The sequence below is a fragment of the Leptonotus elevatus genome, chromosome 14 (assembly GCF_054856555.1).
Source record: "Leptonotus elevatus isolate MCC_2025b chromosome 14, RoL_Lele_1.0, whole genome shotgun sequence".
NCBI classification, from domain to species: Eukaryota; Metazoa; Chordata; class Actinopteri; order Syngnathiformes; family Syngnathidae; genus Leptonotus; species Leptonotus elevatus.
This window is the reverse complement of record NC_141252.1, coordinates 14,758,155-14,771,793: the sequence shown is the minus strand read 5'-3', so window position 1 is coordinate 14,771,793 and position 13,639 is coordinate 14,758,155. Positions and strand designations below refer to the sequence as shown.

At 40.7% G+C, this 13,639-nt stretch overlaps 1 protein-coding gene across 4 annotated transcripts; it reads right to left on the bottom strand.

Annotated features, from left to right (window-relative positions):
* Window positions 1–90: 90 nt before the first annotated feature.
* On the bottom strand, window positions 91–13,339 carry srrm1 (serine/arginine repetitive matrix 1). 4 transcript variants are annotated; one of them, XM_086095202.1, is made up of 16 exons: window positions 13,220–13,339; window positions 11,784–11,873; window positions 8,099–8,221; window positions 6,061–6,231; window positions 5,763–5,851; window positions 5,450–5,674; window positions 5,125–5,307; window positions 4,924–5,043; window positions 4,587–4,795; window positions 4,148–4,234; window positions 3,950–4,088; window positions 3,566–3,652; window positions 2,002–2,460; window positions 1,433–1,619; window positions 1,107–1,280; window positions 91–964 (listed from the first exon to the last, which is right to left on the bottom strand). In XM_086095202.1, exons 1-16 carry the CDS (start codon window positions 13,238–13,240, stop codon window positions 854–856), a joined length of 2,475 nt encoding a protein of 824 aa, XP_085951328.1. In that variant the 5' UTR covers window positions 13,241–13,339; the 3' UTR covers window positions 91–853. The 4 variants fall into 4 exon arrangements, with proteins under 4 accessions (XP_085951328.1, XP_085951329.1, XP_085951332.1 ...); XM_086095203.1 differs by having other exon boundaries at window positions 1,136–1,280; XM_086095206.1 differs by lacking the exons at window positions 11,784–11,873; window positions 13,220–13,339 and adding an exon at window positions 7,753–7,876.
* Window positions 13,340–13,639: the final 300 nt, after the last annotated feature.

Genomic DNA, 13,639 nt, shown 5'->3' with positions numbered 1-13,639 from the left:
CCCCCCCGAGATTGATAAAAACAGCTGGATTTTGCTTCATAACTCAATATTCCACAAATGTAATATTCATCAGAATGCCATGTTTAAACTAGCAGGTTCACTTATAACAATGTCAAGAAATATTTAAGGTTGACTTCCACTTTAATAGAAACCTTTCAAAAACGCAATGGCACTTAATGAACTTAATTTGTAACATTAAGGAAAATAGATTTTATAAAAGGCTTTAATTCTGAAAGGCTGACAAGACAAGTAAGGGGTACTAAATGCAAAATAAAGTAGTCCCGCACAGGTTAGCCTGGTGCGAGGATGTCCCCCCCAAAAAACACAAAAAAATTCGAATTGGATAAATTAAAGCATCCTCTTTGAACAAGTCTAACACCAACTGGTAAGTAAAACTGAGGACAAAACTTTTTTTTTTTTTTTTTTTTTTTTACACAGCAGTGACACTGCCACTTTTAACGTTATTAGAACCATGTTTAACTATGTGCAGGTTTTCCTCTATATGCCATACCCAGTGGTTCATGCACATCAGAAACAGTCACTGCACATGCAATCACTTATTAACAGAAATCTACTTTTTGGTTGTGAGAAAGTGGGGAAAAAAAGTCTTTCAATCAACCCTCAATTTACATGTTCCCATGCTAATCAATTTAGCAGTTATGGACAACACAAGCTTTTTACAGTTTAGCTGACAAATCACACTCAAAAGCAAATCATCAAAATGTACCAAATCTGTAAAAAGAAAAAAAATGCAACATTAACAGTTTGTACATTCTAAGTTGAATCAGTTTATCACAAACATCAAGGTTAACATGAAAATAGTGGGGAAGCAAAACGGGAAGGCCCTTGATATTTAGGACATCTGTGAAGGAGACACCTGGGCCTTTTTCATGGAGCGAAGGGCCTTCTCTCTCAGGTGTTTCTCCAAGTCATCCAACGTGTCCTCCACTTCACTCTCCGATTCCTGAAAAATAAACATTTTATTGTTACTACACCAGGCAGACAAGCTTGTGTTCAACCTTACATCTCCTACTTCGATGTTCTATGCCGTTTACTATAAAGTCATCAGAAAACCTCCGTTGCTTAAGATGACAAACAGACATAACCTTTCTTGAGTCACCATCTTCATCCCCACCCTGGTTCTGATGGGTCTCTCCACTCCCTGCGTTGCCGCTCTTCTCCTTCTTGTGCTTCTTGTGCTTCTTATGTTTCTTGTCCTTCTTGTGCTTCTTTTCCTTCTTCTTCTTCTTCTTCTTGGCACTGCCATCAACATCTGAATTCTGCAATCCAACACATTACAATTCAATTATAACGACCTATTAACGATTCAAATAACTGAAAATGTAACGGTCAATTTGAGAACAGCACAGACTTAAACACTGACCTGAATTCGATAATAGCAATTAAGGTTTTACATATTAGATCAAAATACCTTGCTCGGTGATCTGCTACCGGAGCCACTGCTTGCCTTTTTGGCTACTGGGGGGGACATACTCGCAGATCGAGATGGTGAGGGGGAAGCAGATGTGGGGGCTGGATGCTTCACTGCAGCTGGTTGAGGAGAAAGGGATCGAGATCTGGAGGAAACTCTTCTCAAAGGCTGAGGGCTCGGAGAACGTCTGTAAGATTAATGACATTGACAACATTTACGTGCACAAATTATTCGGGTTACTGTTGAGCTTAATTAAATATGGTCTTCACAGTTCACACTCATGTTTATTATTTGTCCATTAGGAATGAGAGGAAAAGTATGTATGTTTACCACTGTAATTGTTTTCTATCCCAGCATGCTTGTAAATGGTTGTATTAAGTTAAAAGTTGCTCTGTATTAGCTTTATCATAAGTGTGTCTGTGAGGTCTTTGGAGATGAATGGGCAGAAGAACAAAGGATCAAAAGAAAAAAGTAACATTTCAAATGAAACTGAGGGCGTACCAACAATTTTGTCCATGTGTATATTACATGATCCAATCAGGTTAGTGAATCAAAAAATGTGCGAGTACCTCTGGTTGTTGCGCGGCTCTGGGGTACGGGAGACTCTTCGGATAGGTTTTTCACTGTGTGGCGGAGAGTGTCTCCGCTGGTTGGAGGATTCAAAATGTCTCGCAGGACTATCGGAACCTCTGTTAATGCGACTGCGATTTGCAGGGGACTGAGAGCGTCGATTTGCTGCTACAGGAGGTGATCGTGCATCTCGACTGAGCCGCATAGAAGAGGACATGGGGCTTCTTCTGGGTCTGGGTGGGGATGTAGACAAAGGAGGTGTGCGTCTCCGCTGGGTGGGAGAACTTCGGCGTTTTGGGGATCTGGAAGGACGGCGTCTGTGCCCTGGTGAACTACGTCTAGCGGGAGAGTTAGATAATTTCATCTTCTGAGGAGGTAAGGGGCTGTAGCGACGCTGGATGGGAGGAGAATAACGCCTGTTGGATGGAGATCGTCTGCGGGGAGGTGGAGATGGAGATCTGCAAAGCACCGCAAACATTTACACTAGAGACTGAGTGTCATTTGCACTGTACAGAGAAGTGCAGGTACGTTTACCTTAAACGTTTAGCATAGGCTAATTTTGTTGGTGTTTAATAATGCATATGTAAATAAGATAAGGAGTAGTTATATCCACTCAATTCAACCTTAGTAGATTAACAAAAACAACAACAACAAAGTAATTTAAAAAATGTAAATTTAGTGGGGGGAAATTTATAGTGGGGCAGGGGGTTGATTATTTATTAATTGAATAATCAACAGGATTACCCAGGAGTGTCAAACTCATATTGGCTCAGGGGCCACATGGAGGAAAATATATTACCAAATGGGCTGGACCGGTAAAATCATTCAATCAACTTTGCCCGTATGTGTTCCAGGCGTGTTGTATCTACCTGTTTCGCATATATTTGTTGTTCCCAGAATGCATTGTGTGGCACAAAGTTATTGGACATTAATCCATGTCATATGGATGTTGAAAAGCAAAGTTTTAAAAAATTATTTACATCAGTCATGAGCTGTTAAAAATGTGCATATGCTGTAATTTTTTGGGATGTATTGGTATGAGTGTAAATTGTATACGCAAGTATGAGGATGTGATTTATAGATGTATTGTGATATGTGTCGATTTCTTGTGCATATGTCGCTGGCAAATGTGCGTATGTTAAAGTGCACTTGTATATATGATTAGGTTTATACATTTCCTTTTGTTGAAATGCATTACCTTATTATTTATTAACATAAAACGAATAAGGGGTAGGACTACATATGTTTTTAACTTCCTCCTACCCCTTTTGAACATATAAACTCTTTTCTTTCTTCCTATTCTTGTTTTCTTTTTTACTTCAATTCATATTTTAGACTTGTAATGTGTTTTCTTTGTGTTTATATGTTCAATAAAGGACCAAATCAAATATGTGCTTGGCTTACCAGTAGCTGAATGTGTGTCGTATTCAGCAAGTTTGTTTGATTTATGTTAGTCTATGTTTTTATTATCTTTTTCAACAAATCGTAACTTTAGGTTGTGTGTAAAATAATTACATTCAGGTTAAACTGTTTTCAAACTCTTTTATCCGAATATGCCGATACCTTCGTCTTGGTGAAGGGGACCTGCGACGCCTAACGGGAGTAAGGGAACGGCGTCGGCGTGGACCAGGAGATGGTGAACGTCTTTTCCTGAAAGTGAACAACAGATAAAATAAAATTAACTTTCATTAGCAAACAAAAATAGTCCATATGCAGTCCCCTTCAAATGTTTTGAAACAGCAAGGGGTGGGTTCAAACAGAAGGTGCACTGTCCTGAGCTGTTTAACGAATCTAGATCTAAATACCAAGAAATAAAAAATGGAATTGTGAAACATTTTGTCCCATTCATCTTTCGATCTGAAACCCAAATGTTTCTTTATACACAAAAAAAAAAAGGAATTGATCTTGCTGTTCCAATACTATTGGAGGGGACTCTATGTGTCTTGCCTCGGAGAGGCCTCTCTCTGTCGCCTCCTTGGGGATGGAGTGTGGCTACGCCTCCTCTTAAGGTCACCATTCCTGGCACCTGGTCCTCCTCCCTTTGGTCTCTTGGACGCTTCCTCATCTGAGGAGGAAGATCCTGAATCTGAAACCAAAAAGATGCATTACGGCAAGGTAGAGTTGGCTGAGTGAAATTCATCGTACCTGAAGATGACTCCTGATTCTGTCTACGATACTGTCGTCTCTGCTGCACAGAATCCGCAGTTGCTCCTTTCTCATTTTTATCCTCCTCTGAAACAGATTAAATGTCCCGTCAGTGACAAGTCATCTATAGTCATCAATAGTGTGAATGGATTCACATTCACACTAGTGGTACATTCACACTGCCAAAATAATTGGTAAGGGTGGGAACTTTTCCTTACAAAAGGAAGAACTCCCATATATGTACACTATTAACCTTTTAAAATGGACATATGATTAAAACATCATACATCAGAGGTGAAGAGATCCACATTACAGTTTCAAACACAACAGATTTGAATGGGATCCAATTGAATGAATTATTTCATGCCATACAGACTGCTATTAAAACCATAGTATCCCATACCATACTATAGCAAGCAAGCAAGGTTGAAGACCTTACCAGATGATCTGGGAGGAGACGCTGACCCTCTGCCCCTTCTGACACGTGGAGATGGTGTTCGCCTGTCTTTCCTGGGAGGGCTCATGGAGGCATCAGGAAAGTTGGGCTGTTTTCGTGGTGGCGTGTTGGATATTCTTTTCATTACTTTCTTAGGTGAGCGAGAACGAGAAGTGCTGCTGCCAGAGGATGAAGCAGAGCGAGATCGTCTCCTGCGGGAAATACACAACACAATTAGACCCACAAGGTGACATAACCAATGGATATAAAACCCTTAACGTAAGTGACGAATTTAGAATATTGAATTTCAAAACATTAGAAAATGTTAGCAACGACTAACCTGCGGACGGGAGAACGCCTGTGTCTGGTTCTGGAGCTGGGTGGGGGGCGTCTGGGTGGGCTTCTTCGACGTGGAGACATTCTCCTTCTGGGACTCTGCCTTCTACGTGGCGAGTAAGATCTGAAAGAGGTTAAGAGGCCAATTAGGGCCAACTATGACGATGCAGACAATTCAACAAAACATTACAGAACAGAAAGTAACCTTGAACGAGAACGCCGTTTACGCTGGCGGGAATGAGAACGTGAGCGACGATGGGGTCTTTCTTTCCTACTGTCCTTCTCCCTTTCCCTGGATTTGGGCCTTTCCTCATTCTTATTTTTCTCAGGTGGAAGCTCCTTGTCTTCACTCACTGAGTCTGCTTTCGCCACCTCAACAACAGTTTCACTAGAGGAAAGGGGTTATGTTTTATTTTGATCACCTATTACTATAATATAGCAATTTATTGTTATTAGTACTAATTCAACTGTGCAGAAGGCACACTAACAAAATCGCAGAACTACATATCTATCCACACTTGACAAGATACCTAGTGGAAGACGCTTCTTGGATGACTGGTTCTGGCATGGCTCTTCCTGATGTGTCAGGCTCCATTGGTTGCTCCACAGGTTTTGTGCACAGCTGCATCAAGGGTGGAGGAGGTGAACTCCCAGCAGGTAACGCAGCTTTACGTCTTGGGGAGCGTGAAGGGCTATGTTTCCTGTCCCGTCTCAATGGAGACCTGCGTCTTGGCGAAGGGGACCTCGTCTTGCGCCTGAATATAGGGAAGGTTAACAGTGAGTAGGATTAAAATAAAACAATGTTACATTCAGCTACCTTTAAGAAAATAGGTGCTGTATTACCTTCTTGGGCTTTTTGACTGAGCCCTCTCTCTGGAATCCTTTTTGTCATCCTCCAACTTCTTCAGAGAAGCAAGCTTCTCCTGTTCAATCTGTATGAGGAGCCAAAACTATTAGCACTGCAACAATTTTGCATCTTAGGCTACTATTTGCAATGTTGAGGGAACATATACAATCATCAGATTATATTGCATTTCACAAAACGCCGTCAAGACATTTGTCATAGTTGTCTTTGACCAAAAAATTTCAACGTCTGTCTGTTGACAAACTTTGGCTTTTACATGGGTAGGGCTAATCTTACCTGTCTTTGCTTAATTTCTTCTTTCTTCTGCTCCAAAAATGGAGTTGGGATGCCAGCAATGTTCTCTTGGGCACTCAGCAGCAGGGGCCAGAGGTCTCTCATAAACTCTCTGGCATTTTTCCCATTCAGGAAACCCGTCAAGTTAATCTGCATCATCTTGCTATCCGGGTGCTGCAAAACACACGAAGCAGGGGGGAGAGAGAAAGAGGGGAGACAGAAACATAATGGTATTGAAATAATGGAACACAAATATCACATTAAGAGGCAGGATCTCTCAAATAAGAGTGCCTACCTTTCATTTCTCAAAAATATACCTGTGATTGTTGAGAACTGTTCAACAATTCTTTTTTTATACTTGCAAAAACAAAAAAACAGAGTCCACTACTGGATTCTGAAAACAAGTTTCATTTGAATTCCAATTCAAAACAGTGAATGTGTTTGTTGAGAGATCTAGCTGATCAAAATTTGCATGCAATATTGGCATTGTGTTCTAATTGCTGTGCCTATATATACACACTCTTATAAACAGAGTATATACAAAAGATATGATCTTATCTTGCGTTTGAGATTTAAGTGATATTCATGATAATTATTTATCCCTTCCCATCCCATATTCCCTTGTACAGTCTCCCCACAGTCTACAACTTTAGGAGTTTAACAAACAGCCACAATACAGAGTGCATTAAAACCCAACACTTTTAAGTACAGTTCCGGTGTCTTCAGTGAGTCCCGTGGGATCAGTGGGCATGGAGCTCCCTTGGCTTGCTTCCGCTTCACTACTGCTTGAGATTCAACCACCTTGAGCTTAATGTTATATCATTTATCTAAATTGCAAGAGACGAACAAGCAATAATGAGTACAGAGCAACACAAAAAGAGGTGTTATCAACAATATCAATTCAATAATCTTTCTTACCATGGTATACGGTATTTGTAATACCATTTAACTTAGCAAATCTGTCAGCACTACAAATTGTACACATGAAAGAGTGATTCATTGTATCTTAATGAAAATATACCTAAGTAGAAGACTGGCAACAAACCTTCAGCAAAATGTAGGAATATCAATGTTAATGCAGCTTCTCTCCTCTAATGAGCAGACAGTGTGACAAAAAATACAGTGCTAAGATAATCTATTTACAATTTTAAAACGTAGCATACTTTGAAACACAATATATCCCTTAGTGCAAGTGACTAAGTCCAACTAAAAGCCACCATCTTTAAATATAGAACATGAAATGAATAATAAAATAAGACGTAGATCAAGTTTGAGGATTCATGGACATGAATGAGCTAACATAAAATAAGGGATGTTTTGTTCCAACTTGCACTGGCTGAAGTGCAGTAATACTACATATACAATACCTATTTATCGGGTTACAGTACAGGTTGTGATCAGACACAGTACACTCATCTGTATCACAACCAGGACACAAATACACGATTCCCAATTGGAAGTTGATTGCAATCATTCAACCTCGGTGCTAAATAAGGTTAAATATTACTCTTGAACGTTAGATCTATTACACTTCACTCAAGACGTGCAACCACCTCCTTTATACCTACAACTTAAAACTGCATTTTAAGGGATCTGGGCAATAGCTGAATAATCCTACAGAGGATATAGTTAAGGCATTTTTTTCAGGTGTGTCTATCACTGGCATAATATTAATGATCCCTATATATAACTCACCTCAAAACACACACTGCATCATGAAGGGAGATGTGGGCTCAGTGACTTTGGGCTCAGGAGAGAGCTAATTAGGTGTTGGTGCTATACTTCTGATGCAAGGTATAACATCCATATTGGTTCAGGCCTTTTAAATCATAAATCACATCATAATTAGAAGTATGCTGAGTAAAGTCACTTTGTTACATAACAGCAAAACATTGTTATCATCACACCAATTGCTAATTAAAGCACTCAATTAGACAATGATGAGCACATTTTGACACTGTCCCTTCTTTAATGAGAAAATACTTCCCTCAAATGTAGAGTTTTGTAAAAACAAACAAGCAACCAAAATTAAAAGCATTACCTTATCTTCAAGCTGGTTAAATATGAACTCTATGACGACATCATCCTCGAACCCCAAAACCTCTGTCACCCGTTGAGTAATCCATGGCTTTATGACTTCAAGGTTTACTTTGGTCATATCCACCTAAAAACAAAACAGCAACAAACGGCATAATTCAAAACAAGTTTTGCTTTTTAATATATTTTTCCCCCTTCTAGGATTTGTGTTACTTCCCCTGATATCAAGCACGCAATGCATAAAAGGAAAGGATTAACACATTGCAGGTGGCACTAAGAAATCTGATGTTTAAATTTGTCTGTCGGCTAAATCACTCGAATAATTAAAGTATTGTTCACTTGTCAAACATAAGTTTCAGTGCTACACAATACCAGTTCCAGTTCTGGAAACATTGGTATTGTTGTATTTTATTGGATGCTTCCTAGTGTATTTCGGTATGTGTGTATTTTTACTCTTCTACTTTTTTTGTGGAGTTGGTTTGTTTGTGGTTGGACTTTGAGTCTGTAATAAAGCATCATCTTCATCATCATAACCATGCCCCCGCCGTGAGCTGTCAGCTTATCATGGTGGAGTGTTTTGTGTGTCCCAATGATCCTAGAAGCCAAATTGTCTGGGGCCTTATTATGACCCTAGTAGGTTTACCCAAGGCAAACGGGTCCTCGGTGAGGGACCAGACAAAGAGTTTGTCTACGATGAGTGATGACCCCTGATACAGATTCCGATACCCAGTTTTGTAGTATCGGCCAATGCTGATAGCATACTGATACCTAGGTTGGGTTTTTTTCCAACATGAAAAAGCTGCCCTACCATTGGTTCAGAGCATGCAAAGGCCAAAAGGACATCTGCTCTGCATGCAGTGAACACGTCACATCAGTGAATGTCGTGCACAAGCAAGACACAAGATGCTGCATCCAAAGTCCTATATTTGCGTAGGAAATAATGTTTTCGGCATGTTACTTGTTAGTACTTGCCGATGCCACTGTTTCAATGCAGTATCGGGGCCTCTCCCAATACTGGTATCGGAACAACACTAATGCACTGTGAGCTGGGCATCAGCCAGGGACCTTAGCGGTCCCATCCACAGCTACAGAGGCTGGATCTCGGGTTGTGGAACATCACCCCTCTGGTCGGCAAGGTGCCTGGGCTGGTGTGTGAAGCAGAGAAAGACCAACTAGCTTGGGCAATGGGCTCTGGTACCAGTCCCCTCCCTCAAAAGAAGTCAGACTCAATGGACTTGTGCACGGTGAGAGGCGCGGGGCATGTGGGCATACTTCATGACCACCGGAGGGTGTGCTCCAACAACAGGGTGATCACACTCCTCAGCCTCCCTCTGGGGTGCTGGAGAGGCGGGCCCATCGGGAAGTTGAATCTAAGATTCGGGAGGAGCAATGTGTTTTTTCTCCTGGACCTTGAAAAGACCTGCTTTTAACGTTTCGCAGGCTCCTCGAGGGTGAATGGGAGTTCGCTCAATCAATGTGTTTTGTGGATTTGGAGAAGGTGTTCAAACGTGCCCCTCATGGAGTGTGGGAGTAATTGCTACTGAACGTCCTCAAAGGGCCCTTCAGTCCCTGTCCGGCCAGTGTCAGAGTTTGGTCTGCATTTGCCGGCAATAAGTCGAATTAGTTTCCAGTGAGGGTTGGACTACACCAAGGGTGCCCTTTGTCACAGATTCTGTTCATAATCTTTATGGACAGAATTTGCAGGTGCAGTCGAGCGTTGATGGGAATTCAGTTTGGTGGCCTCATTATTGAATAGCTGCCTTTTGTAGATGATATGGTGGGTTGTGATTGAAAGAACAAGAACCCAGATGCAAGCGGTCGAACTGAGTTTCTTCCGTAGGGTGTCTGGGCTCGCCGTGAGAGCGAGGGTGAAAAGCTCAAGAGGAGCTAGAAGAGGTGGCTCGGGTATCTGCTTAGGATGCCTCCCTGGCGAGGTGTTCTGGGCATGGAGGATGACGCAGAACACTATGTCTCTTGGTTGACCAGGGAATGCCTCGAGATTCCCACAAAAAGATGGACCAAGTGGCCGGGAAGAGGGAAGTCTCGACTTGCTTGCTAAAGTTGCTGCCCCCTCAACCCGACAGCAGTGAAATAATTTGCTGGTCCCTATACAGCAGGGGTGGCCAAGTTCAGTCCTCGAGAGCCACTATCCAGCCTGTTTTCCATGTTTCTCTCCACTAACACACCTGATTCATGATCAGGATCGTTATCAGGCTTCTGCAAAGCGTGCTGATGATCTGATCATTAAATTCAGATGCGCTGAAGGAAGGAGACATGGAAAACAGGCAGGATAGGGTCTCTCGAGGACCGAAATTGACCACCCCTGCTATAGAGCATTAGCTGTCGACTTCCAGCACTCTCACATATTTCACTGATGTAGCAGGGTTACTTCATCTTAAAAGCCAAACTTCACAAAGTTTCAACTTTCCAATGTGCCGTTTTGTCCAAAGTTGTAAGAGTACATACTTGACGTCTTAAGCGTTTCGACACATCACTGTTTTGATGGCTCTGCATTAGCCCTTTTTTTTATAGACTTTTGAAAGACTGATCCAAGAAATTTTAGTGCCAAATCTGCAAATTCTAACCTTGCTTTTAGATTCATAGATTCAATGACTTTAAACAGTTTTGGATCCACTTTTGGTTTAGGAACACTTCGTAACAAACTGTGTTGCAAACTAAATGGTCTCTGTTTGCAATTATATTGTTAGTGCAAGCAGTGCACATCAGCAAGGATAAAAAAATATATATAATTTAATTCCTGAGCAATTGATTAACAGTAGGGATGCACAGTATTGGAAAAACATAGTTGTTGAATATTATGACATATATCGTTATTGCGATATTTAACATGTACCCAAAGAAATTGCATTATGAAATTATTATCTAATGAAAGAATAAATAAAAAATCACGTGGTAAAATAAGCAAGCTCAATATATTCTTAGTTCATTGTAATTGCCCTAAATAATGTTCAACTATTGGATGGTGATGAACATTTAAAGGGTAACTCAACAGGAAGTAAGACTCTTGCTCCACCAATCACTAAGATTTGAAATTGGCGCTCAAAAGGGGTGTTGCCTGGTGGACCGTTGGGTTGGCCAATGGGGCGAGGGTTGGGAGTGGTCTGGCTGGGATCGACAACAGCAACTCGCTAAGAAGCCGTTTAAGGAGGCGTGTACGAGAATGAGAATGAGCATGTGGGTGGCAGGGGCGACAACGTCATGCGGAACAAGCGACGTAGTACGTATCGTCTCGTGTACTGAGAGGACAAACAGCCAAATTGAGTTTATATTAGTGTGTTACCTGAAGATGGCACCAAACACAAGATTTTTGGCCCAAATTCAAGCTTTAAACAAACATGCACTAAAATGTCAAGGTAATGACCAGGACATGTAGACAGCATTTGTATACACCAGTTTATACAGTTTATCAGCAAAAGAAAAGTTGATTTGGTGTTGAGTTATCCTTTAAGTTTGCGTATGACTGATCAGATTCAGATAAAAGCATACAATTCCAGAAGAAACTTGGTACAAGTCTTTGTGATATACATATTGCATGGGCCAATATTACGATATTGATTATTTAAAAATATAGTGTATAGCCTTAATCAATAGATCAAACCTCCTCTATACTGTCGTATAAATGTTAGGGTTACCAACTCCAAGATATACGGAAGGTAGATTGTATATACCTTCTTGTCAAGGCATTCTGCAAATTTCAGCTGCTTTAACAGTTTCTTGTGCTTGTTGCTAAACCGGTTGTCTTGCTCCGCGCTTGTGCCCTGCAGGAAAAAAAGAAGCAAATGTTAGATCACTTGAAATTAAGACAATGGGACATCATTTTAAAGTAGGACAATGTAACAACAAGAGGTGGGTAGTAACGGGCTACATTTACTCTTGACACCATTCATAAGAGCCAGGAAGTCACATGAACACAGTCTCAGCAGCCCATCCCAGCTATGTTTACAAAGTGACTTATTTATGTAATGCAAGGCAGAAACATCCATCCATCTATTTTCAGAACCGATTATCATCAGAGGGGGATCTGTTTCTGCTGTCATACACTATAATCTGTGTAAAAATGTAAGTATTTTTTGGTGGATGAATTTACATTAGTTTATTAAGGATTGGTTTATAACTGTATACATTGTTTAAAGTCACAAGTTGGACACTACCTATCCTAACTAAAATGAATGAAAATCACAAATTACTCATCAGTTACTCCCTATTTGAGTTTTGTTTTAGTTTTTTTTACTTAACACTCTTACTAAGTAATTATTTCAATTACTATTTTTATAGTTAATTACTTTCAGTCACAGTACTCTCTGTTGAGAATCATTTTTTGGCTACTCTACCCACCTCTGGTAACACCACATGTAAGGCCCATATAATAAATTTGTCGCCCATTGCTATCTATTTAAAGAAAAGTATCCCAAAACGCAAAGAAGAAAGGATTATTCCCACATCCAAAGTACTGGTTAGAAATGGGCAGAGTTTCAAGTGATCGTGACCAGGTTAATTTACTCCGTTTGAACATATGACATTGATAGCAATGAGCTAGCCTTGGCTAAATCAACGACTGATTTAGCTTAATTTGGAAATTGAACACAACGCAGCCGATAGGGGTCAACAATTCGTCTTTCACATAGACATAGCGATAAATGTGTCATTGGTTTGTTTTTTTGCGGCAGATATTAGCGCTACTTGTATATTCTGTGACATTATGTTGCGGCAACGCGCTCATGGAGACGGAAACGACACACCAAACCGGCGCCATCTTTATTAGCCGAGGGTAGCCTAGCCGCTTTCTTGTAACCGGCTAGCAAAGTTAGATGTTATTTTCAGTCAAGTGCAACATGACTGTAACTCAAAAACCAATTCAGAGCTATTCAATACCATGTTACAAGTTCAGCTTTCATGGCCAGCCATTGTTCGATGAGTTTGACCTAATACATAGCAAATTAAAATTTTGCCTCGCACCAGTTGATAGTCGGTGCCCAAAACTACAATGTAACTGGATAGCGACCGACTCAATATGCAAAAGCCAAAATAACATACAACGCTAGGAATATATCACGACAAAAGCGAGAAGTCGGTTTTAAATGTACTAAATTTCAGAGCAGCTTACGCGGAAGAACCCCGCGTCCATCGTTGAAGAAAATAGATGTTACAAGACCGCTGAGTGAAGACGTGTGGTAAGTACTAGTATGATGTTCTTCTGTATCAGACTCTGCCTCGTGAGGATTGCGATCCTGCAGGAGGCAACGTGAATTACATCCGCTGGAGCAGCCTGACTGACAACTTGTCAGTGACAAGACCTCGATTCGCCCAAATTTCGTCTTAAATGCCATGATGACAAGACATAAACAATACGTGTGCCGTTTCTTTGTCCGTATTTCTGGAGAAATTTCGTGCGGTGGCAGAATGATGTAGATTCAGATTCAATGAGATGGAATACTGTATAAACCTGGAATGAGCTGAACATGTTGAGGTTGCAATGGTTTGAATCGATAAATACTATGTGAAAACTTGAGATCAATATGTACAC

Bases quoted from the DNA above. Each gene is read 5' to 3' on its own strand.
- srrm1 (XM_086095202.1), bottom strand. From the start codon at position 13,240: ATGGACGCGGGGTTCTTCCGC. The intron at 1,620-2,001 runs GTACTCGCACAT...TTAATCTTACAG, and splicing joins GAGCCGCGCAACAACCAGAG to ACGTTCTCCGAGCCCTCAGC. The intron at 1,281-1,432 runs GTATTTTGATCT...GTTGGATTGCAG, and splicing joins GTAGCAGATCACCGAGCAAG to AATTCAGATGTTGATGGCAG.